The sequence below is a fragment of the Salminus brasiliensis genome, chromosome 5 (assembly GCF_030463535.1).
Source record: "Salminus brasiliensis chromosome 5, fSalBra1.hap2, whole genome shotgun sequence".
Classification (NCBI taxonomy): Eukaryota; Metazoa; Chordata; class Actinopteri; order Characiformes; family Bryconidae; genus Salminus; species Salminus brasiliensis.
The window spans coordinates 31,312,070-31,335,538 of NC_132882.1; the positions used below are offsets into that span (position 1 = coordinate 31,312,070).

The window sequence follows — 23,469 nt, forward strand, 5'->3', positions numbered from 1 at the left end:
TGAAAGTATGACCTGAGGACAGAGCTGAATCACAGCACGGTTTTGCAAGAGCAAAGTGTTCTTATGAAGCAGTGCTGGGTTTCCCAAACACACACGCACGCACACACACACACACCACTCCACACTTCCAGTCAGTGTGTGATTACTCATACAGCCTCATCCTGCAGTCCAAACAAACTTGTATCAGCTTGTATGAGGACGTGTCCTCGTCTGAGGTGAGTGACGGGGTACGTGCATTGGGTGCCTCTGTGATCCCCTCACTGAAACAATAGTGCAGTGTGTCTATAAGATGATTAGTTAGGCTGTTATGATTTGAGTTGAGTAAACGTGATTAAAAGGTGCGCTAGAATGGTAAACTGTATTGTGCTTGGTATGACTGAATAATAAGAGTTTGGTACATGGAACTGACATACCATGAACCTCAAATACTGTTGACTCTTCATTCAAAAGGCCAAGTCCAAAACCCCAAAGCTATTACATGGTTTATTATGTTTACACCCCCAGAATGAACATACACTCACCTTACTAGCAAAAGCTATTCGATACCTAAAGCTGCGATGATGAAGACAAGCAGCACATCACCTCTAGAATACAGGTATATACGTAAACCAGGCCTTGTGACTGCGGCCTTGTGACTTAAGCTGACTGCCAAACTGGAGCTAAACACACGTTAAAAGGGAAAGCGCAGCACTACGCAAGACAGCACAACCCGAGGAAGTGAACGGGTGCTAGGGGGACGCTAGGCTACAATCTAACCCAACCAACCGACTACAATCTCTTCAGCCAGTTACCTGCACGCTGAGCCAAGAGGACACAAAGAGAACAGCAAGAGACTGGAATAACTACAAACAGTAATTACATCATTCCTGCTACATTCTCATTCTCATCAAATACTCTCAAATCAATATAAGTCACTTTTAGGACTGACTCATACCTCATGGGTGAGCAACCCTTCAAAAGCTCAATTACACATTGTGCATACATTTACATTGACATGTAAGGCATTTAGCAGACGCTCTTTTATCCAAAGAGACTTACAAAAGCCTAACCACATTTGAAGCTCGACGGGATCAAGTATGGAGGGGCTGGTCCATTCTTGGCTTTGTAAGCCAGCTACAGGAAGCCAGTGAAGGGAACGCAGGAGAGAAGTAACATGGCTGTATTCGCAGAGCAGTCCACTGAATGCTGACTGACTTAGTTGGGGGTGGGGCAATCCAAACAACACAAAGATCAAACAACACTGCCCCCTAGTACATGTTTGACTTAGGTGAACGTATGTAGCAGACACCTACATCAACTTCTTCATTCAAAGCATGCCCATGTTCACGCTCCCAGAGAAAACCTTGTATTAGTCAACCAACAGTCAATGATATTATGATCACTGTAATAACCAATAGTGAGAGGAGTGTAAAATGTGGAATCTGTGTGCATATGTGAAACAAGTACATTGCTGTCTGTGTTATTTGTGCATGTCTCACATGGAGGCAATACAGTTGCTTAGCACTTACCTGTGAGGCCAGGATGGCTGTGTGTGTGTGAGCTGAGGGAGGCGGAGGAGCAGGGGCTCTCCGTTTCTTGGGCTCGATTTTAGGAGACAGTCTGGACAGGTTCATGGCTGACTGAGACTGACCCAGAGTGTTGGGCCGCACCTCCACGCACGGACCCCCAACCACAGACATACCCTGGGGGGAAAAAGTTGTACAACAGTTAAACACTATCAGACATCACTATATGCATACTTACACAGACTGTACACTGTATGTCTAAATGATTGCGGTTACCCCTTTAAATGAATGCATTCAGCTACTTTACAATGCACATAGATGTGATACAGATGTGCAAATGCACACACAGTCTGGCTAGTCCCTGTAGAGAAGTACTGCCAATAAAATAGGACTCTCAGGAGCAGATAAACATGAACATTGGTGTGGGCTAGAGGGGTATAAAGCCCCCAGCATTGAGCTGTGGAACTGTGTTCACTGGAATTATAGGTGGTGCTCCATCCAATAAATGGGTAGTTGGGTAGATGGTGATCATTAGGGATACACCGATCCAATACTATGATCGAATATCGGTCCCGATACTAAAAAAATATTTTAATATGATATCAAAAGAAACAGGTGAGCAGATGAGCAAGACTGGAATGTGTGTATGCATATCTCAGCATCCTGTCACTATGTGTACAGTATTAGTAAAAAAAAAGGTCTAAGATAAGATAGTCCTTTATTAGTCCCGCAGTGGGGAAATTCCCAAAATTGATTCTGATAATCATTCATTCAACTGATATGGTGTATTATCAAGGTCAACCAATGTGAATCTGCTGAAATGGTCCCCTTGCTTAAGGCAGTGCACACAGTGAACAATCAGACATAGCTATACTCTGCTGCTCCCAAAGCCACACTGGGCTCAGGTCCACCGTGTGGCATTTAAAGGGCAGTTGGGCATTTGGGCCCTTTCAAGCCTGCTACACACACACACAGTGGTAAACATGGCAGGCTATGATTTGAAACTGCTTTTTTAGCCGGTGTACACCGTTCCCTGTATTTGTGTGTCTGAGCCTGTCAGGTAGGCACTGAGCTGCAGACTGTGAAATCGGTAACGGTTTCACAGTGTTTTGTTTCATTGGTTTGATAGCCGTCTGCTCTTGAAACAGCAGTGTGTTTAATCTGCTGCCTATTGATCCTATGACAGTTTATCAGTGCTCGCAGAGGACGGCTCGAATCAAATTTACACCAGCACACAATTAAAGTGATCATACTGATCCCAAAAAAGGGGCAAACTTCAAGCAACATAAAATTTTTGGGGTACAATATATAGGCTAAATTCATGCCAAGAACAGGTGAAGTGAAGGCACCTTGATGTTGATGTGTTGGAAGCAGGTGTAAGAAGAAGAGACACTGGACTAAACTGTTATGATTAGAAGACCTTCGTGTCTGCAATATGGCAGGTCTTGTGGGGTGTTCTCGGCATGCAGTGGTCCGTACCTACCAAAAGTTCTCCAAGAAAGGACAATCGGTAAACTTATGATAGGCTCATGGGTGCCCAAGTGATCCACAGATCCATAGCCCCACCTCACAACTTACAGGACTTAAAGGATCTGCTGCTGACGTCTTGGTGCCAGATACCACAAGACACCTTCAAGGGTCTTGTGGAGTCCATGTCTCGACAGGTCAGAGCTGTTCTCGCAGTTTGTTCTTGACTGTGACAATGGGCAAAGAGTGGTAGGATCTCGACAGTTCTCAATACTCATCAACAAATCAGTGGTGGGCAACCCTGGACCTGGAGGGCCAGATTCCTGCATGGTTTTGTGCTTTTCCTGCTCAAGCACACCTGATTAAACTCACCTGTTTATTGGCAGGTTTGTGCTAGAGCAGGGAAACCAGCAAATTGAGCAGAGGTATACGTATTTAATCTCAACTGCACCTGAGTAAAGTCCAAGTCTTCCACAATGATACTTCAGTACAACCATGAAGTACTCAAGTACTTACTCAAAGATTGTCCACCCCTGAAACTCTATATACTCTATATACACGTGTACACGTGTATGTATGTGTGTGTGCAGAGAACTGTCTGAACACTGCTGTACATGCATGCCCTGCAGTCACGGCCAGGAATATCTCACTCCAGCTCCATAGACGGCAGCCCTGTTTACTGAATGGCACTCAGGTCTGCCTTAACACCAGCCCTAACATTCACATTCATTAGTCCTCACACGCTGGCCTTTCACTGTTAGCTTTTTGTCATGTCTCAGATTGCCCAACTGCACTGAACACTCCTACTCAACTCCTAGATCTGAACCAATTAACTGCAAGTTGTTATGGAAACAAAGGTAACCCTTCAAAGCCTAGAGGTAATGCCGTCAGTTTGCTGTAGTGATTTAGCGTAGTTACATAATCACATAGTTATGCAATTAATTCAGTTCAGTGTACATTCTCTACTGCTTCACATGTGCTATGGATTAAACCTTCAGCATAGGAACCTTTGACAGAAGGTCTCAGCTGGATGCTGAAACCTTAGGAAGAGCTGCATGCTGTTGTTATTGCAGACAGCACTTAAAAGCACGCACACATAATGCATACATAAGGCACCGAAACAAGGACATGCACACTGTCTCCAGCTCTTAGAACGGAATGTTCAAAGGAGGAACAGCGATGGGTGGGTTATGTAATAGAGGAAAAGGAGAAAAACTGTTTTTGGCGCAGCGTGCTGGTAGGCTGCTTCTGAATGTGTGTAATTAGAGGGAAATGTCTTCTACGACGACTCGACCTGGGTGCGTGTAAACACGCTGAACCTCCCGCCGGTGGACAGCAGCCGGAGAAGAAGCTGAACGTGCACATTAAAAATGAATTATGGAAATGGAAGCCGGTAGTGTATATCAGTGTGTGTGTGTGTGTGTGTGTGTGTGACAGAGGGAACATGTTCAAGAACATGGTGTGACTTTATAAAAAGCAAGGAAGCGGCAGCAGTCTGCGGCAGTCTGAGATGTCATGGGAATTGATACTTCGGTACCAAGTTGATACCAAAATTCTAAAATTGTGACAGCATTGGTGTTCTATGGTACCGAAAGATACAGAAACTACCGCATCAGTCATAGATAGCGAGGCTATGATTGCGCCAGAACTGAAGAGGGCAGCATATTAGCCTACATGTGTAGACGGGAAGAAGAAGAAGGAAGGTAACCATAACAACAACATGCGGAATAGTCAAGAGTGACTGTTTGCTATTGCTATTTTTTGTGAATTGCGTTTAGAAAGAGGTAGCTTGTTTAGGCTGATGCTGCAAAGGCTCATAACCAGTGGTAATAGCACACTGTTTGTGCAGCAGCCCCTGTGGCTTTCTTAACACTATAAGCACCGCGCTGCTACTTAAAATGTACCTAGAAGCACAGAGTTCTGGTCATTTGACCGCTCTGCCTACCCACTAGAAGTGGCGTGTTGGTTTTACTTAGCAAAACAGCTTTGTTTGGAGGTAACTATAGCCACCAGTTAACGTCATGGACAGCTTATGCTTGGGGCTAATGCTTGTTAACGTATAATGCGACTACCTTTGCAATGTTAAATATAGCCATCATGTCTGCTTATGTTGGCTGCCGTAAAGTGATTTGCAGTCACTGGCGTCATTATTACAAACGAAGCACATAACTGGAGTTGTAAAGCTTTCATATAACCCATTCATTTTGGACTCGCTCAGGAGCGCCCTCTAGTGTCTGACAAGCCGAGAAGACACTAGACGCTTCTGTTGTGCGGTTTGTGTTTTTATACAAGGAAGCTGTATATAACTGACATATAATAAATCACTCGATCACCCTTCATGGTTATATGTCAGTGCTGCACCTGATACTAGGAACAATTTTCTGGACAATATTGTTATGTCTTTTTTACTTAAAAAAAAAAAAGATATTGCTTTCTTAACCAAAGGCTCCACCCCACTCTTGTTGCTGGGAAAAAGATTGATTTAATGAACTGGCTTATTTTTTGATTTGTTATCAAAACTGGCATTAAGTAGAATTTCTGTGGTATTGTACCGCCAATCAAAACTCGTATCGTGACATCCCTAGGATGCGGTGCGTACTTGAGTTAGCATGGATGGTCCCATTTTCCCCCCGCTGTAACTCCTACTACTCTGATCCACCTAGTGGTTACAGACCGTAGTACTCCCACTCACACAGCATAGACAGGACAACACTAACTGCAAGCTCTGTTACATCTGCTAACAGATAGCTAGCATTGTGCTTAACGATGGGGAAAAGAGAGTGACAACCCACCCTCCAAGAGGGTAAGGCCAGTTACACTTTCTGGGATTCCCACTAACAGATGGCTATGGCATCTTAATTTAAGATAAGATAAGATAGTCCTTTATTAGTCCCGCAGTGGGGAAATTCCCAATTTTACTGATAAAAGCCAGTGATTAGACAGCTGCACCAATTGGGAGCAGGGAAATCAGCAAGCTGTGCTGGACTTTCGGCCCTCACATCCCCACCCTTACTCTAGCCCCATCCTCGTTCAGTTTCTGACCACAGAGCAGCTCTTGGCTGGATAATTGCAGGTGGTGGACTCACTCTCAATCTAGCAGTGATTACTTTTTTGAGAACCTACTCAACACTGGACAATTACATCACTAGGCGGTAAGTAACATGTTACTTACCGCCTAACTCCCCCACAACACAAAGTCACTGCTGTGCTGGGAAAGATCGACCACCCAAATAGGACCTGCTCAACCGCAGTCCGGAGTTCAGACGCTGACCAATGAAGAGGTAGAGGGTGGTGGACAGATTGACACGACATCTTACGAGCTAGAGTCTATAATTGTACACCTATGCAGTGAAGCTACAAGGTAAATGGAGACGTGCAAAGTAGGGGGTTCAAAAAAAAAAAAGTGCTTATAGATAGAAAACATGAGAAAACATAAGACTCAAAGTTTGGATGTTGTAGGTCAGCTTGAGGTGTTAGTACTTTGTACACCATGCAATTACGTTGTGTCTACTGCCACCTAGTGGTAGTAAGAATTCCAAAATAGTGAAGCTGCACGGTTAGCCTCAAATCACCTGTAGCCACTGTGGAACAAGTGATCGAATCAACAAATTCCTCACTAATCTCAATCAAGGTGTCCAAAGTTGTCCAGGTGATCTGTGCACGGTTTACCTCATTCATTTACTGCAGCTATGCCATATGCTATGCTATGAGACAGTGGAGAGTCATCAGCACATAACCATCACACTCAAACTGCCACTAGAAATGTTCGATCACTCCAACAAACAAAGTGTTTAAACATATCACAGCTTTAAAGCATGCATGATTTGTCTGTTTGGTTTGAGCTGAGGTGGAAGGCGGGACAGAGGCAGAGAGAGAGGAGTGTAATTAGTAAGGTGTAATTAGTAAAAGGAGCACAGGAGCACAGGGGTTAGTACTTACATTCTCATAAGTGTCTGTATTTTGCATAACACTATCATCAAGATCATCCATGTCTTCAGAGCTCAGCTCCTCTGTCTGAAACAGGGAGGGAAAGACTAGCACAAAGCATCTACACACATACACCAAGCAGTTAGGGGATGCTGGACACTCACTGCATTCAAGGAGCCTACATCTCTAAAACTCTACAAAACAGCTGTAGAAATAATGGGGATTGTTTGTTTGTCTGTTTTAATTGATTGTATTAATTATTGAAATTCTGCAACAAACATTAATTAAACACATGGCTATAGCATGACAGACACATATATGGGTAGGAAGATCACAGTCATATTATGCATCGAGGTGACATTAAGAAAAGTGAACCATAACTTTATCTTTATCTAATGAAAGCATTGGCAATTTCAACTTCATCTACATCTAGCAATGTGAAGTCTATCAGCATTGACAATGCCTGTAAAAGTACTGAGCTTCGCCTGTGTTAGCAGCCAGAGAATAAGAGGGAGACATTACCTGCAGGGCTAAGCTGAGTTTCAATAGTTGATAGATTATATGACAATCAAAACAGTCGTTTGTTGCAGCCCTAATGGCCTGCATGTGATATCCTAGGCTGGATGTACTCTGGTGATAAAAAAAAGCTCAGTTTCACAGTAGCTACACACAGCCTCAGTTTTGTCTGGCAAATATGTGCAATGGAGCTTCAAATTTCAGAGTCCATTCTTCATCATTCACTGATTTAAAGCGCTCAGAGTGACTACTAATACAGCCTGATTCGCTGATTTGCTGGCTAGAGTGGCGCACATTCAGTTTGCAGCCTGAGTAAACAGTGACTCATAAGGTTAAACAGAACCTGTGGCAAAGGCACTTTTTCTTTTTTAAACAGAGTGAAAGTGACATGGCGTTAAAGCGTTATAATTGCGTTAACTTTGACAGCCCTAGTTTTATCCATTTACAATGTCTGTTGATGTAGACTGTAATAATTGGTAATATTTATGGTAATTAGTCAGTCTGATGGAGATTTTTAAACATGTACTTTTATCACATTTCAGTTGTGCAGAACATTGATGGAGACAACTAATTTTATACGTAGAATTTGAATATTTTTGTTCATTTTTATTTTGGAGTCCTCTCCATGAATTAATAATGGATAATCTTGTGTGGTTTAATTGGACAGTGGTTTTTCAAACAACATATCATTCTGTGATTATATTATCTAAAATTCAGTCGGTACCAAAGTAAATTCTAGTTTTTTTTGCAGAAGTTAAACTCTTTAAAAGTCAGCTTTTTTTTTTACAAAACTTTAATGAAGGGATTATAAATGGTCCCCATCATTTCTACAGGTTAATTAGCACTAACAATTCCAGACTAAGCACACTATTTCAAATGTCTAGCTGGTGTAAAATGCTATTAGCAGTAGGTGTGTATGTGTGAGTCTGTCCTTTACCTTGGATTTCCTTCGGTTAAACTTGAAGAACCCCAGAAGCCCCCTTTTCTCCACGCCGCTGGCACTCGGAGTGTTGGAGCGAAGAGACTCTGCTGGAAAACAAACAGTGGCACTCGTTTGCTCACTCAAGACCCAGACTCATTTAAAGGTACAATAAGAACATGGAGGCTTCTCCACTGAAACTGCTGGAATATCACTGAATGGTAGCACGGCAGGTGTGCTGAAAGGTGCAGGTATGTGTATCTATGACCCATATGGAGCATGATCACTCACTATGCCTTTGATGCTGAATGCTGCACGTTTTAGAGTAGAACAAGCACAAAGAGCTTACACTATGTAGATCATCTACTACTAGATGCCACTGTCTTGTAGCGCCACCTTGCTGTTGTAGAGTTAGAGACTGTAGCTCACCAGCTGATGCACAAATTGCACAAATATCGTTCTGTATACATTTACATTTAAGGCATTTAGCAGATGCTTACAAAAGCTTTTCACTGTTTACTCAGAAAATTCCCTTAGCTAATTTGTATCCAGGATCCAAAAGATTAGCTTAGATACTACTAAATACAAAAGTCAGTATGGAGACCACAATACTCGGCACTACATTTGGCCCAAGTGTGTTGTATACCTTCATCAGTAGTCAGTTTCTGGCCACAGCGCTGCTCTCGTCTGGATATTTTTGGGCTGTGGGCCCATTCTTAACATAGCAGGCACGCCGAAGTGGAACCACGGTTCCTAAAACACTTGTATCACCACCACGCACCAAACTATCATGTCAGGGCCCAGCTAAAAAGGGTCCACTACCCTTTTTAGCTTTAGACAGCAACAGGAACTGCGTGCATATGACTGATTTATGCTACCATAGTCGTTCTAGTTTTAGTACAGAAAATACACCCTGAAACATTTCCTGAAGTCGATGTAAATGTGCATGTGAAGTTAAAGTAGGTAGAACCCAAAGCAGACACTGATTGAAAGACTACAACAAAGTAGAGTGCAGTTTCTTATGAAGTACTGTATTCCACAAGCACAAACAGGGTCCGTGTCAGCTGGACGAAGCTGATCTATTTTTGGGCACAGTAACTCTAAAGGAACGCTATGCATTCACATTCCATTATTACACAGCCTTAGGAGTTATCATGCTGCTTGAAAGGCAGATACAGTGGAGCTGGTCAAAAAAGAGCAGACGATACAGACAGGTCAGGTTCATGGGTGTTTCACAGCAGGCAACTGGGCCTACTTAGGAGTGTAATGGTACATGTATGTATCCTGAAGCAACGCGGTATGGACGTAATTGTTCAGCGCATGCAGTGATACGGGTTATGTGCAAAGATTAATAATCTTTATCTGAGTCTTAAATGTCTCGTCTAAACCTTTAGAAGTGAGCAGACTGTTATCCTGCTAACAAAGCTAATGCAAACCAGCTTCCCTCTCCTGATTCAGAGCAGTTTAACATTTGTAATGGTCAGACTGATGGTTTAACATATACTGTATAAATGATTCAAAACTGTGCTGTGTTCGCTTTGTCTTTTTGCCCCGTGAGCAAACTGAACGTTGTTTTTGGTGATTTTTCACTTTTAAAATAAGGCAGGATGGGATTATACACAAGCCAACAAGTTAGCAACTTTCTAATGATGTCTCACTATATCAAGTGCAAATGACACACAGGAGCTAAAAGACCCCCTTGTTTCTGGCCTCTAGCAAGGTTCTTTTCCTGTGTCTTTTCTTTGGGAGGATCTTTTCTCAGCAGACTCTATATTCTCAAAGCCTCTTTGCTGTATTTGGTTGAGGATCCTACATGTATTATGCTTTTAAACTGGGCAACAATGCAGTGTTTCTTCAATCCAGTCCTCAAAGACCCCAGACAGACCTCATTTTCTGTGTTGTCCCATCTCTCAACACTAAACACATTCCTATAGACTTTTAAAATGAGGAGGACCAGACTGGAAACATCTACCCTCTGCTTCCAAGCTACATAGAAAAAAGCAGAGGCTTCTTTCTCCCAGTAGATGGAGCCAGCGTTCTGTGTTGCTACAATGAATACCTTGCAAAAGATGATGGGCAGATCATAAACTATATTATATTATAACACCTTTTTGACAAAGTCTGTTCATCAGCTGGTAAGTATAACAAACTATGAGTTAACAAAAACAGTAGCAATGTCTAAGATTACCACAGATAAACTAATATTACAGACATAAGCTCAAAGCACAAACCAAGCACACTCTGTAAGCAGCAGGACAGTGTGAGGCAGGACTAAGCAATACTGTTAAAGGGATAGTCCAGAATTCTCTCTCAAAAACAATGTGTTTTTAAAGGAAGATACATCGCAAAAATAACAGCTGATTTTTAACATTTACATTCATGGCATTTGGTTAACACTCCAGAGCAACCCATTGAATCAACTTATGCAGGGGAATGTAGTGTTAGGAGCCTTGACCAAGTTGTTGATGTAGCTTGGTGTACTTCCTAGTCCAGGGAATCAAAGCCCAGTCTGCCTTGGTGAGGACGGTATTTAACAGTAAATAAGCTTTTTTTTTATAAAGCTCATTTAATTTTGCCTTCACTTCCCAAACTTTGAGACAGGTAGCAACAGCTAGTATTGCCAGAACACTGTGAAGCTAAAAAGTAAGTATGAATTCAGCATTTGCATCATTTTAAGTGCAAACCCAAATACAGTAGACTTCTATACTCTGTAGAAGTCTGCAGAAGCTCATTTTTGTGCTGTATCTTACTTTCAAAATTCACAAAACAAGAAAAGAAAAGATTGACTGACACTAAGTATTTCTGAGGGAAAACGGTGGACTAATCCTTTAAGGCCATGCTCAAAGACAACAAACTATTCAGGTGCGCAAGCAGCAACAGCTATGACGCCTCAACATCAGCAGCTACACTGAGATCAGTACCTGAGTAGTTAAGGACAGGAGCTGAAGCCACTTTATGTTGGAAAACTGGAAACAAAAGACACCAGTGGGACGTTTAGTTAAACTCAAAGCAGAAGCAAGAGAGCGCTAGATGTACACAGAATCCTTTCTGGAGCTCAAACAAGAGGTCAGTGACCTAGAGTTCAGTCAGTAAACTCTGCATGCCTGGAAGTTCAGAGCCCCTGTTAAACTACATTTTGTATTGTTCCTCAACGTGGACAGTGTGCATAGTCTGCATACTGACGTGATAGTCTGGCCGATATTTACCAATGTAACAGCTGAGAATTTAGCCTTTAGGGAATGAAATGATCTTTGTAAGTATTGTAAAAAAGGCCACTCTCTTTAGTGTGCAGGTTCATGGACTGTTATCTAAATGCTATCAGAGCGAAACCAAGCCTTAAAATACCATGGAAGAATCCCAGTGGTCTCTGACATGCCGTTGAATGAATGTCACAGCATGACCAAACACACTGCTCTATAAAATGAGATACAGCATGGAGACAAATCAAGGCCAAAAGATAGCAAACCCCCGAAGCTGTAGACTCTACAAGCTCCAGGGCTGTTGTGCTTTTACCCAGTGTCTGGTCCAGCACATAGAGCTCACGGATTTCCAGCTCGGACAGGGACTTGTGCAGGTCCAGCTCGTGGCTGCTGATGCTGTCCCGGAGCAGGAGCACGTGGGCTGGGTCGAACTCGCACTTCTGGCAAATGACTGGAATGAGGTTCTGCAGCGGCACCAGGGGGTTCACCCTCACCACTGCCTTCTGACCTCGGTGATAGTTGACCACCAGGCGAACGGTTTTCTGCAGAAGGGAGAGAGAAAGACAGAGAGTGAGTAAGAATGAGGCAGAAGGTGAGACAGTGGGTACAGTGGGACAGTAGTGAGTTGGTTTAGAGGTTTAGAGTAGGTTTCAAGTCTTCAAGTCTTCAGCACCCATAGAAACACATGCAATCACAGTTGGTAAGGTCAAGACCAGGCTGGAATATAAAGTATTTGAGATAGGAGAGAAACCAAGAAGGCACACGTCTCATAGCTACTGTCTGACTACTTAAAGTTGCCAACGGTTTGGGCAGAAAGTTCTACAACCCCAAAGTCAAACACGTCAAACACACTACACTCCCATTATACAATAAAGTCTGTTCTATTCTTATATTTAAAAGACCTGTTATTTGCTAAATAGCATGATGGGAAATGTTATATCGGACTGCAAATTACTGCTCAAAAACCATCCATTACATGTTTGGGATCACGGTGGGATCAAACTCCATTCTCCTGCATGCAAGGTAGGCAAATAATCCACTACTATTGCACCATAATAACACTCCACCAAAAGAAACCTCACCAGAAAGAATGTCAATGTTTGCTTCTTTACTTTTACACTGGAGATATGAGGCTAATGTAGTTAACATGTAATGGAAGCTTATAGCATTACACAAACTGCCTGTCTAATCATTACTCACATTTCTCAGTGAGAAGTTGCCAAGTTATCTCAAACAGAAAAACTAAATTCTTCATAGTTTAATATTAATGAAGATATATTTTTTCATTCTTTATATTGTCTCAGAATTTCATGAGGAACTAACCAATAGATACACTCCAAAATGACTTTTTTCCTTTAGCTGCAAAGCTGCCATTCTGGAGATACAAGTTTCTTGTGACGATATGTTTTGTACTTGCTATCTCTAACTGACCAGGGTGAGGATGTGTACGATTTCTAATAGGCGTAATAACTGTCTCTCTGCTTGCTTACTAGCAAGCTTGCTTCTTTCATTTTGGCTACTACAGACACACACCGTTGCAACTGAAATGATTCAACTCTGATTGAAAATTAGGTTTATTAGGAAAACTTACAAACTTTCAGCAATTAACCAAGTTAAACGGCTCAGTACAAAATAGCACTTACGACGAATTACTCAACTCCTTCATAGCAAGCGTCATTAGTACTCAGTAGAACACCCTTTAGCTGTAATGACCTCCTGCAAACGTGATGCATAGCAACACACCAGCTTCTGGCAGCGTTCCTGATGAATCTTAGCCCATTCCTCATAGGCAGTGACCTCCAGTTCACAAATATTACTGGGCTTGCAGCTGCAACTGCCGCCTTTTCAAGCTTTTCAAGTCAAACAACTGTGACGTCCACTTCACAATCTTCCTGGACTTCTTCTAAAACCAAACCTTAGTGGACTATGAGGTATGCTTGGGATAACTGTCCTGTTGGAAGGCCTAATGACTCAAAATCAGCTCAGCTTCTTGGAATGACGTTTCCTCTTAAGATTTCATGATACTTGACTGAATCTATCTTGCCCTGTACACGCTACAGAATTCCAGTGCCAGAGGAAGCAAAGCAGCCCCAGAGCATCACCGAGCCACTGCCATGCTTCACTGTAGAGCAGGATGTTCTTTTTAGTGTGAGCTTCATTCTTACTTCTACAGATATACCACTGATCCATAGACCTTTCGTTTCATCGCTCCACAGAAGTTTTGGGATTCTGTTCTTTGGATGATGAACAGATGAACATTTTGCTAATAAACATATCATCAATGGGGTTGTATGTATATATGTATATATGAAACCATGTTTGTGGAATTCAGTTCATAGATAAATGTAGTTGTTTGAGAGCCTTTCACTACCACTAAAAAGAGCACTGAAGCTAGAGCTGTGAAAAAACACTAGAATAACTACTTTTGATGTCAGGAGCTGTTGATCATCATCTGCTTTTCTAAGATCTGAACTACCACCTGGGTAGACCTGCTATGGGCAGTTTCATTGTGTGAGAGTGAGATACAAATTTGCACAGATAAAGTGAAGGTGTGAGACATGATGCGGTTGAGAACACGTTCACACACAAAAACACAGACGGTGGAAATAATGAAGACAATGTTTCTTAAGAAGGTGCTGGGCCACCACAAAATGCCACAACCACAAGATACACCCGAAGCAATTCCTTTAGTTGGTGTTTTGGTAATGGTGGTGCACACAATGGCTACTGTAGCACATCGGATAAGAAAAACTCAAGCTCCTTTTACACCTTAATCATCCTGTATGATCTTGTCAGAATCTCTTCCACTGCCTTCCATTTATCTCTCCTCCAAAATGGGTAAGATAGTGTGTGTTTATAGACAATTTGGTTAGCCCATGTAAGGTCTGAGCTGATCTAAACACCAAAGAGCTTGATATATTCCACTCTCTCCACACCCTGATCATGCAGAAAAAAAGAGAGTGGGAGGTTCAGGTCTATTATAGTGTTTCCTAAAAATGACCACTGTATCTGTATCACTGTAGTGTTTAAAGCATCTGCTGGGAGACAACAGATCTGACCCCACTGAGCAACTGCAACTACATTGTACCACAGTGCACTTGGTCAGGAATAGAACCCATTAACAGGTTAGCCAAGGCCAGGTCATCTGCATACCTAATTGGTTCCACACAAGAAGGCAGCATCTGATCTAGCCTACTCAAGCAGAGCATGAAAAGAAGAAGAGATAACAATGCACCCTGAGGAACACACTAGACTCCGCTACCTAGTGGGGCCGGGGTTTATGCACAACTCAGAAGGAACCACTGTCTGCCACCAGTCATTGCATGTGAATTATTCTGCCAACTTTGCACAATCTGCAGTGATGCAGAGACAGCTGACTTAAGGTAAGAACAAGAATTCGGTTTGAAGGTTAGTTCTGTATAAATGTCAGTGTATAAACTTTGTCACACCACTGATTTGTGGTCTATGTTTATACAACGTATAAGAGTAACAGGATCATTTTAAAAGGAATCACGGCCTCATTTAAAAAGCACTCTGCAATATGAATGGGTGGGGCTAAACTGTGGTAGGCTGAATAGGTGGCTATGTAAATAAGATGGTCATGACCTTAGAGAAAAGGGCTGTTCTTGCATATATGGACTGTACGGACTGGGGTACATTTTGAAACGTTAATAGCGTTTACACTAGACCTGTCACAATAACGAATTTTTTGGATTAGAAATTATCCCAGATATATTTGTGATAAATGATAGTAATGTCATTTTAGGACCATTTTATGCCACTGATATAATGATAATACAAAAGCATAATAAAGCAATTACATATTTTTAAAGAGCAATTAGCCTTTTATAATGAACAATATTTAAAATATGAATAAAACACAAACAAAAGCTCTTCACTGAAACACCCCAGTGATGTGACTTCAGATGTGACCATGCTTGATGTATGGTCTACATAAAGATAGACCAATTACTTTTAGCACAGCATATGCATGGTCAAATGCATGATGGTGTGGAACCTTTCTGCGGTGCTCGTTTCCCAGCGTACGTAAAATACACACGTCGCAAGGTGGTTTCTGTTTGTCCTGTGTTAGAATACAAGCTACAAATGTCTGCGTATGGATTGAATAAGCAGTTTAAAAGACTTCCGCAGTAGTAAAACTGTAATCCACCCTATTATGGCTAAGCCTTTTAATTTATTCCATGGTTCACACGCGTACTGTGGGCAATTTTAGAGGACCAAGGTCCAAGGCCATGATGTAACTAGAGTGACAGGTCTAGTTTACACTTTAAGCTCTTTAAAATCAATAAAATAAAAGAAATTTGGTTTTCTATGACAGGATCTCATAACCTAACTTAGCAACTTTTTTCACCAAATACGCAAACCGTGGACTTTAGCCGTCACACTCCTTAAAGTGTGAAAATCTTTTGTTCACAGTCCAACTGTTGTGTCACCTACAGTGTTGTTGCTATGACACCAGCAGAGGTCAAAGCTCTGGCAGGAGCCTCTTGCTGTGGCCAAAGTTCGAGAGGAGGAGCCTGCCAGGCTGCATAGAGAAAAAGAGGGAGAGGGACAGCAATAATGCATGGTAACTAAAGGTAAGTCTCACATTAAAAATTCACCACACATCAGGAGGAGGAGGAGGAGGCATGAACACTCCAGTGAGAGAAACAGACACACAGAGAGAGGAGAAAGGACACTCGAGAAGTAGAGCTGGCATTCACCTCAGCAGAGGCAGCGATGGGCAGGACACTTTACCTTAGCTCGAGTCTTTTTGGGAGCCACTGGCTCTTCCTGCTGCACCAGGCCAGAGAGCGGAGACGGGGTTAAACACAATAACGCACAGACAGCAATGAGATAGCTCACAAAGAAACTGAGCACTGATGAACTGATAGAGAAACGACTGGCTGATGCATGGTTAGGCTGGAAATCATTGTTAGTTCTGCAATCTCACAGTACCATTTAAACCTTATTAAGCTAGCTATGCAATTTCTGCATTTACATTCAGTATTGTCCGATTCAAGCCAGTGCTCCCAACTTAGCTAAACTAGACTGGGTACAATGCACCTTTATAAATGTAATGGTTTATTCAATGTTAAGGAAATATAAGCACATCATGAATAAAAACATAACCTAACAATGTTGCAATAGAACCTTGTTTTGTATGACGGAGGGAAAACCAGTATGCATAATAATGGTGGAAGTGTATCACACAGCTAAGAAGCAGCCATTAGGCTGCCTCACTGGAGTTTCTGGGTGTTACACTATCCGGTCAGTAAAAGCTGTCAGGATCACGGTCACATATCAACACAGCCCCTCATCAAAGAGCTGGATGTGTTTCTTCCCAGAACTTTCCAAGTTCTGCATGTAGACCAGACAAGAAGTTATTTGTTAACATGGGTTAAACAAAAAGAGTTGGTAGAGAGTCCCTCACCTCTGGCACTTTGGGTGGCGGTTTCCTGACCACTCGCTCCTCGGCTACTCTCTCTTTGATCAGAGCGCAGGACACATTCAGTGTGCCTAGCAGAGCGTTTGGCTTGAAGGCCACGGGATGCGCTTCGGGCGACAGCAGCTCCAGAGTGTGATATGTTGGGTTCAGGTGATACTGACTGCACAAATCCACCAGCAGATCCATCAGAGCTTTCCTGCAAAGAGAGAGAGCGAGAGAGAGAGAGAGCAAGAGAGAGAGAGAGAGAGAGAGAAAGAGAGAGAGAGAGAAAGGATAAGAGGTATAGAGTTACTAAGTCTTTAGCACCAATAGAAAGACGTGTAATTACATCATGTGATGCAGAGCTGATGGAGGAAGAGAGGGAGAGAGAGGAAGACGGACAGACCTGGTTTGTTAACACTGGTCTTAATAGTATTTAATAGTTAACCGATGTTAACAGTTAAAGGCGACAAAGTTTAACAGTTGGGGAGGTGTTCTTTTCATGAAATTTTGCCCCCTTTTTTCCATACCTTTACTTACTGTGGCCAAAAAGTTTCAATTTAACTTTTGCCAAATGCACCAGGTTTGTTTACATGTCACATGTTTTGGAAACCTCTGACTCAGACGTTTGTGGTAAGGAAAAGCTTTGTTCTGATGACTCTTTCATCAAGGTCATATTTGTGAAGGTGTTGCTGCACAGTAGAACAGTGCACCACCACTCCTGAGCCTGCTAAATCCTCCTGAAAGTCTTGCAGTTAAACAAGGATGATTTGCCTTTTTAGCAAATTCTCGCTGAACGTTTTCTTGATCTTTCAGAGCTCAACTTGACCTCAACCATTCCTGTTAGCAGCAATTTCTTAATTTAATTCAAAACTGAGAAAACCGCTACCTAATATACCTTATAGCTTTCTCCAGCTTTGTGGGCATTCTCTTAATTCTCTTAAGCTAGGCAGCTGTTGGGAAGAGCCCATTTCTAAAGCTTTGAAATTTGCATTACCTCTAATCATGAGGACTAGACTATATGACTATAGTCGAATAATTTATCGATTATTGAGACAAATTATCAACTTTATGAATTGTTCCATTGTTTACCAAATAACTCTTACATAGACATCAGCTTTTAAATTTTACATTATGTTGTGCTACATATTTGCTAATGAACAATAAAGACAGTAAAGATTCACAGTTTTAATGAACTTTCCTATCAAAATTGGAAACCAAGGATGTGCAAAGTAGCAGCAATAAAATATGGAAAAACTACAAACAAAACTTTTCTCCTAATCAGTTTCCCATCATTTTACGGATCAGCAAAAAAGGAACAAGGGAAAGAGAGACAGTAATTTTAGCTTTCAGATATTTTGTGTTACTCCTGCGCTCATAACCAGCTGAACAATTTAACTGATTGGCTCTTTTTGGCGGGACTTTATCCATAAACAGATGCCATGTTAAGAACTTGTTACGAGAGCTCCAATGCATATTTCAACCAGTAACCGGTCACCTCATTTCTAACATCCGTGTTGACTGAAGATTTCCCCTTTTTACTTTCAGCCAATGTCCATATGAGATTTTTGTGCCTCACACTAATAGAACTCTGCTCCCCACTCGCACACCAGAGTAATGTTGCTGCAGATGTGAGGCTATGTTGCCGTCTCTGTAACGTTTTTATCCACACGCTACGTTTACATGACAACAGCTGCTCAGTCTGTAGGTTTTCACTGCAGCTCTGCATCCAGATTGAGGGAGTTATTACGGTAAGAAGTAACTGCAGCAGTTTCCCACTGTTTTCCACACTGGAAATACGTATAATGATTAGGTCATACGTATACGTATAATGATTGCTAGGCAATTGCTACGGCGATTCTTTCAGAGGCCATTCAATTCCATGTAGAATTTACACACCTCGCCTGTGGTGCAGTGGTAACACATTGCCCCTTGGTTCAGTGGGTTGCTAGCTCAAACCCAGCCTCCAGCAGTCTAAGCAAAACACACCCAATCATCCTTGTTCACCTTTCTGATTATCCATTTCAGTTTATTTATCTCCCTTAAAATGAATAAATAAATAAATTAACCAGGAGCTCTGCTCTTGGGTCCACCACCCTCCATCCCGTAACATCCTGGGAGATTATTTAATTAGGATGCTTCGTTAGCCCTTCCATCATTTCAGTACATTTAAATCTTGTACTCCAATTGTTTACTCTAGTCTACTGAATGCAGCTGCTCAGTCTGTATATTTTCACTGCAGCTCTGCGTCTAGATTAAAGGAATTATTACTGTAAGAAGTAAACGCAGCAGTAAAACTATTCTACACTGTTATGGTTCAACTTTGACTTTTAATCCACAGCCCACGTATGTCCGGAACCAATCCTATTTAGCATGAGAAAAATACTAATATGGTCATCGATTTTAACCAACTAAGTTTATTAGTCCTTGCACCCCTAATGATGACTGACGAGCCACAGCTCTCATGTTTTTAACGTCATTCTTTTTGGAGATTAACAGTAACAGATTTTTTACAGTAACAGAAATATTGACCAGCGGTGTCCTAGCTTTTGCATGCCACTGCATCTACTAGAAATGAAAACACAACAAATTTTGGAATAAAGAGCAACTGCTTTACTTTACTAGCACATCCACTACCTTGTAGTTCCACGTTGCTGGTATATAGTTCCAGACTGTGGCTCATGTGTTGATGCACAACTTGTGTTAGTCATCCTCTACCCTTTCATTAGTGGTGAGTTTCTGACCACAAAGCTGCTCTTATCTGGATCTTTCTGGCTGGTGGACCACTCAACTTACCAGCAACACTTCTGTGCAATACTTAGCCACTTGTACCAGCACCTTATTGCTACTATGCCACTACTATGTCATGGTCTCTGCCGTGTTGACAACAGTCAATAGGAGTCATGTGGTTAGAAACTGGCACTGGTATTTAAAAATGTTGATGGCATCTCAAAATGAGGACAGTGTTTTAAAATTATGACGTGTCTGATAGATAGACACTTTATTGATCCCGAAGGAAATTTAGCAGTCAGTAGCAAAACAATACAGCATAGTAATAGAATACAATAATTGCAAAAATAACAATAGAATAAAATTGAAAAAATATGCATTTGAAATGCCTTGAGTTCGCTTTAAGGGAGATGTGTCAGGTGTGTCAGATGTGCCCGATTTTTGCTCTGTATCTGTCTAGTTCATGGCCAAATAAGCTTATTCTACCACGTGCATTTTAAAGAGCCTCACTCTGTGAGTTTATTGATTGGTGATGTCATGCTCAACAAACAGGTGGGAAAAAAACAAGCCCACCGTAGTTGTGAGTTAACGACGCGTTGAGTTTGCATGAAAGGGAGAATCAAGCAAACCTGGATGTCAAATGTGCCTGAAAACAGTTGAAAACTCCTAAGACCATTCCCCTTCGACTTAGTCAAAGGAATGAGGCTTTATCCTCTAAAGGTGTGAGATTTGAGCCTCAGTTAGCTAGGACACAAACTGGGCTGTGGTGTTTTGCGTGCTGGCTAACTTATCTAAATACACCAAGACAACAAGTCCCAACACGGCAGAACCGGTCTCGCTTTACCTTTTTTGATTTCTGCATTCTCAACACCTGTGTAGGGATCTCAGCAGCTACAGTTGGTGGAGCTGTAGCTGAGCTAGTTCAGCAAAGGCTAGCTTTGCGAGTGGGCTACACATCTACACAAAACTATAGAGAAAAAAAATACATTCAGCTTTCTGTCCTTTCAACAGCAGTCATGGTAATACCTTATACCGCGGTAATACTTTGAGTATACAGCGGTATGATGGCATGAAAAATACTGCCCAACCCCACCATGTAGGTCATATCTGAGTTAAGTTTAGGCTTCTTAAATGTTCACACAATTTAGGTGCCTTCTAGAGAAGCATACTGACGGTCTGACAGCAACAAAGGTGTGAAACCACTATACAAAGGAGGTGTGTGTGTGGGTGCTGGAAAGTTATGAGCTTGTCACGAACACCATCATCGTAGATTATAACCTAACAGGTGTGTGTGAAAGTACATTAAAGAGACTGAAAGACGTGAAATGAATGTGTAAAAGTCCCATATTCAAACCTACACAGATTCTTACATGATATGATATCGCACTGCAGCAGGCCCAGTTCATCCAACATCTACACCTAATCTAATCTAGTACAACAGCCTTCGCCTAAACAGGCTTTTCCATATCATGAGTTGTGTCACAAACACGCTATGTAATAACATGGCTGTAGAATGAAATTCCGTCCTTATCACGTGTTTGAGGAGATAAAAGTTCTCATTTAGGTGCCTACTGTAGATAACTGCTAAATAGCTGTATGATTATGTGCCCAAGTTCCTCTGTTTATACAGACGGCAATATTAGTTTATAGAATGAAACTCTTTTACCACTAGCGCCAAGCTCTGGTCATCTGACTGCCTTTTTACATTAAGGTAAATATTGTAAGAAACCCAATTGTTTACTGTAGCCTACTAACTACTGTTTCTTTTAAGACATGGTTCACACCTAAATACCTAACATAAACAGCATGAATGTATCTTATATATATATATATATATATATATATATATATATATATATATATATATATATATATATATATGAATAGAAAGTAATCCCTGCCTGGTCCTACACTGTTCACATCAAGTCAAACAAATGAGCCCATAATCACGAACGTACATTGAAATACCGCAAGCACAAGTTATCTGAATGCTTGCACTAAAACCACAGGATGCATGACAGATACTGAAAAGAAGCAAGAAAAACTGGGGTAGAGTGTCCTTCAGCAGACACAACAGCTTCTGAGCTGAGTAACTTGGGCCAACCACTAGATGTTGACACAGCTGTGCATGTCCTTGAGCAACAGTCTCAAGCAATACATCAACTAAGATCACAGATATCTGCTTAGTAGAGATGGACAATTCAAGTCCAGAAAGTAAAAATCCACCAGTTAACATCGCCTTTCTGATTACTCAAAACGCCAGTTGCTCGACTTTCCCTCAGACACTTTTGTATTCTCAACACTTGCATCGGGAGCTCAGCAGCTGTCTGATATTTGGTGGAGCTGTGGCTGAGCTAGTTCAGCAAAGGCTAGCTTAGTGAGTAGGCTACACATCCACACATTGATTACGGCCAGACCTGTTTAATCTAACATCACTTAAATACAACCTGCCTGGCAATGTGAAGCAGGACAGATTATCTCAAAAGCTCTGGGAGTCCAGTGACCCACACTGAGAGCCAATATCCACTATAGGGGAAAACTTGGAACAGTGGTGAACTGTCCCAGGAGTCGCTGGCCTACCAAAATTTCACCAAAACAGCAGTAAGGACTCATCCAGGAGGTCATAAAAAAGAATCCAGATGAACACCTAAAGAACTGCAGACCTCGGTCCCTCAGTTAAGGTCAATGTACATGATTCCACAATATTTACATTTACGGCATTTAGTTGACGCTCTTATCCAGAGCGACTTCCAGGGTTACTCATATTACAGTGGTGGGGCAATGCAGTGTTAGGAGTCTTGCCCAAGGACTCTTATTGGTGTAGTGCAGCATTGTCACCCAGACCGGGAATCGAACCCCAGTCTCCCACATGGTGTGGTAGCACCCTGGCAGGTAGTGGTGTTATCTGTTGTGCCACACCAACCAATATGAAAGACACTGGATGAAAATTACAGTCACAAGGTGCAAACTACTGCTTACCAAAAAGAACACAAAGGCTTGTCCAGAATTTGCCAAAAAAACATCTAGATGACCCTCATGTCTTTTGGGACATTATTCTGTGGACTGATGAGTCATAAGGGAAACCTATCGGAAGACATGGGTCTTGTTACAATTGGCCTTAAGCAAACACAGCATTTTACCATAAAAGCATCATGCCAACAGTCAAGCATGGTGGTGGTAGTAAATAAAAAATAAAAGAAATTGGGACATTTCAGGCAAATACTTATTTACAACACTGCATTTACAACTACATTATTACAGTGTTAAGTTTAGAATCTGGACTTTTGACAATTTCTAAAAGAGCTATGAGAAATAAGCATTCTGCATTTTTGTCCACTGCTTCTACAGGTTAATGTAAATGAAATACGCCCACATTCCAGTCATAACGATGTGCAATAAAACACTGGTACTACCTGCCATCAACAGTGACTGTGGTTTGGTAGGCATCAGGCAAGGTAATATGGAGATCCACCATGGTCGGCAGTATATTCTCCTTTGTGTCTCCCCCTGGAGACCCTCCTCCATCTGGGACAGCATTGCGAAAGATCTTGCGAGGGGCAGGCTGGGGAGCTGGGGGTGGAGGTGGTGCCTTGGCCTTCATTCTCCTCCTGTGGGATTCAGAGGGAAAAGCATATGAAGGACTTTTGATGAAGGCAATTGCATAAAAATACAGGTCAGGGAAACTGAACTCAGAATTCACATAAACACCTTCGGATGTCTTTTGGGTTGTTTTAGCTTAGTAAGGGAAACTATGTAGGGCAATGCTCATTCTAGTAC

At 41.8% G+C, this 23,469-nt stretch overlaps 1 protein-coding gene across 10 annotated transcripts in view; it reads right to left on the reverse strand.

Moving 5' to 3' along the window:
* The window catches only part of cobl (cordon-bleu WH2 repeat protein), an 89,939-nt gene that overhangs the window by 42,999 nt on the left and 23,471 nt on the right, over positions 1-23,469 (reverse strand). For 4 of the 10 annotated variants that reach the window (XM_072680188.1, XM_072680182.1, XM_072680180.1 and 1 more), the window contains 7 exons: positions 23,106-23,300; positions 16,969-17,179; positions 11,848-12,076; positions 11,256-11,300; positions 8,353-8,444; positions 6,912-6,986; positions 1,509-1,682 (listed from right to left, as the gene is read on the reverse strand). In XM_072680188.1, coding sequence (XP_072536289.1) covers positions 1,509-1,682; positions 6,912-6,986; positions 8,353-8,444; positions 11,256-11,300; positions 11,848-12,076; positions 16,969-17,179; positions 23,106-23,300 — 1,021 coding nt within the window. The remainder of the gene's footprint in view (positions 1-1,508; positions 1,683-6,911; positions 6,987-8,352; positions 8,445-11,255; positions 11,301-11,847; positions 12,077-16,968; positions 17,180-23,105; positions 23,301-23,469) is intronic. The other 6 variants (XM_072680189.1, XM_072680187.1, XM_072680181.1 and 3 more) reach the window with 5 other exon arrangements.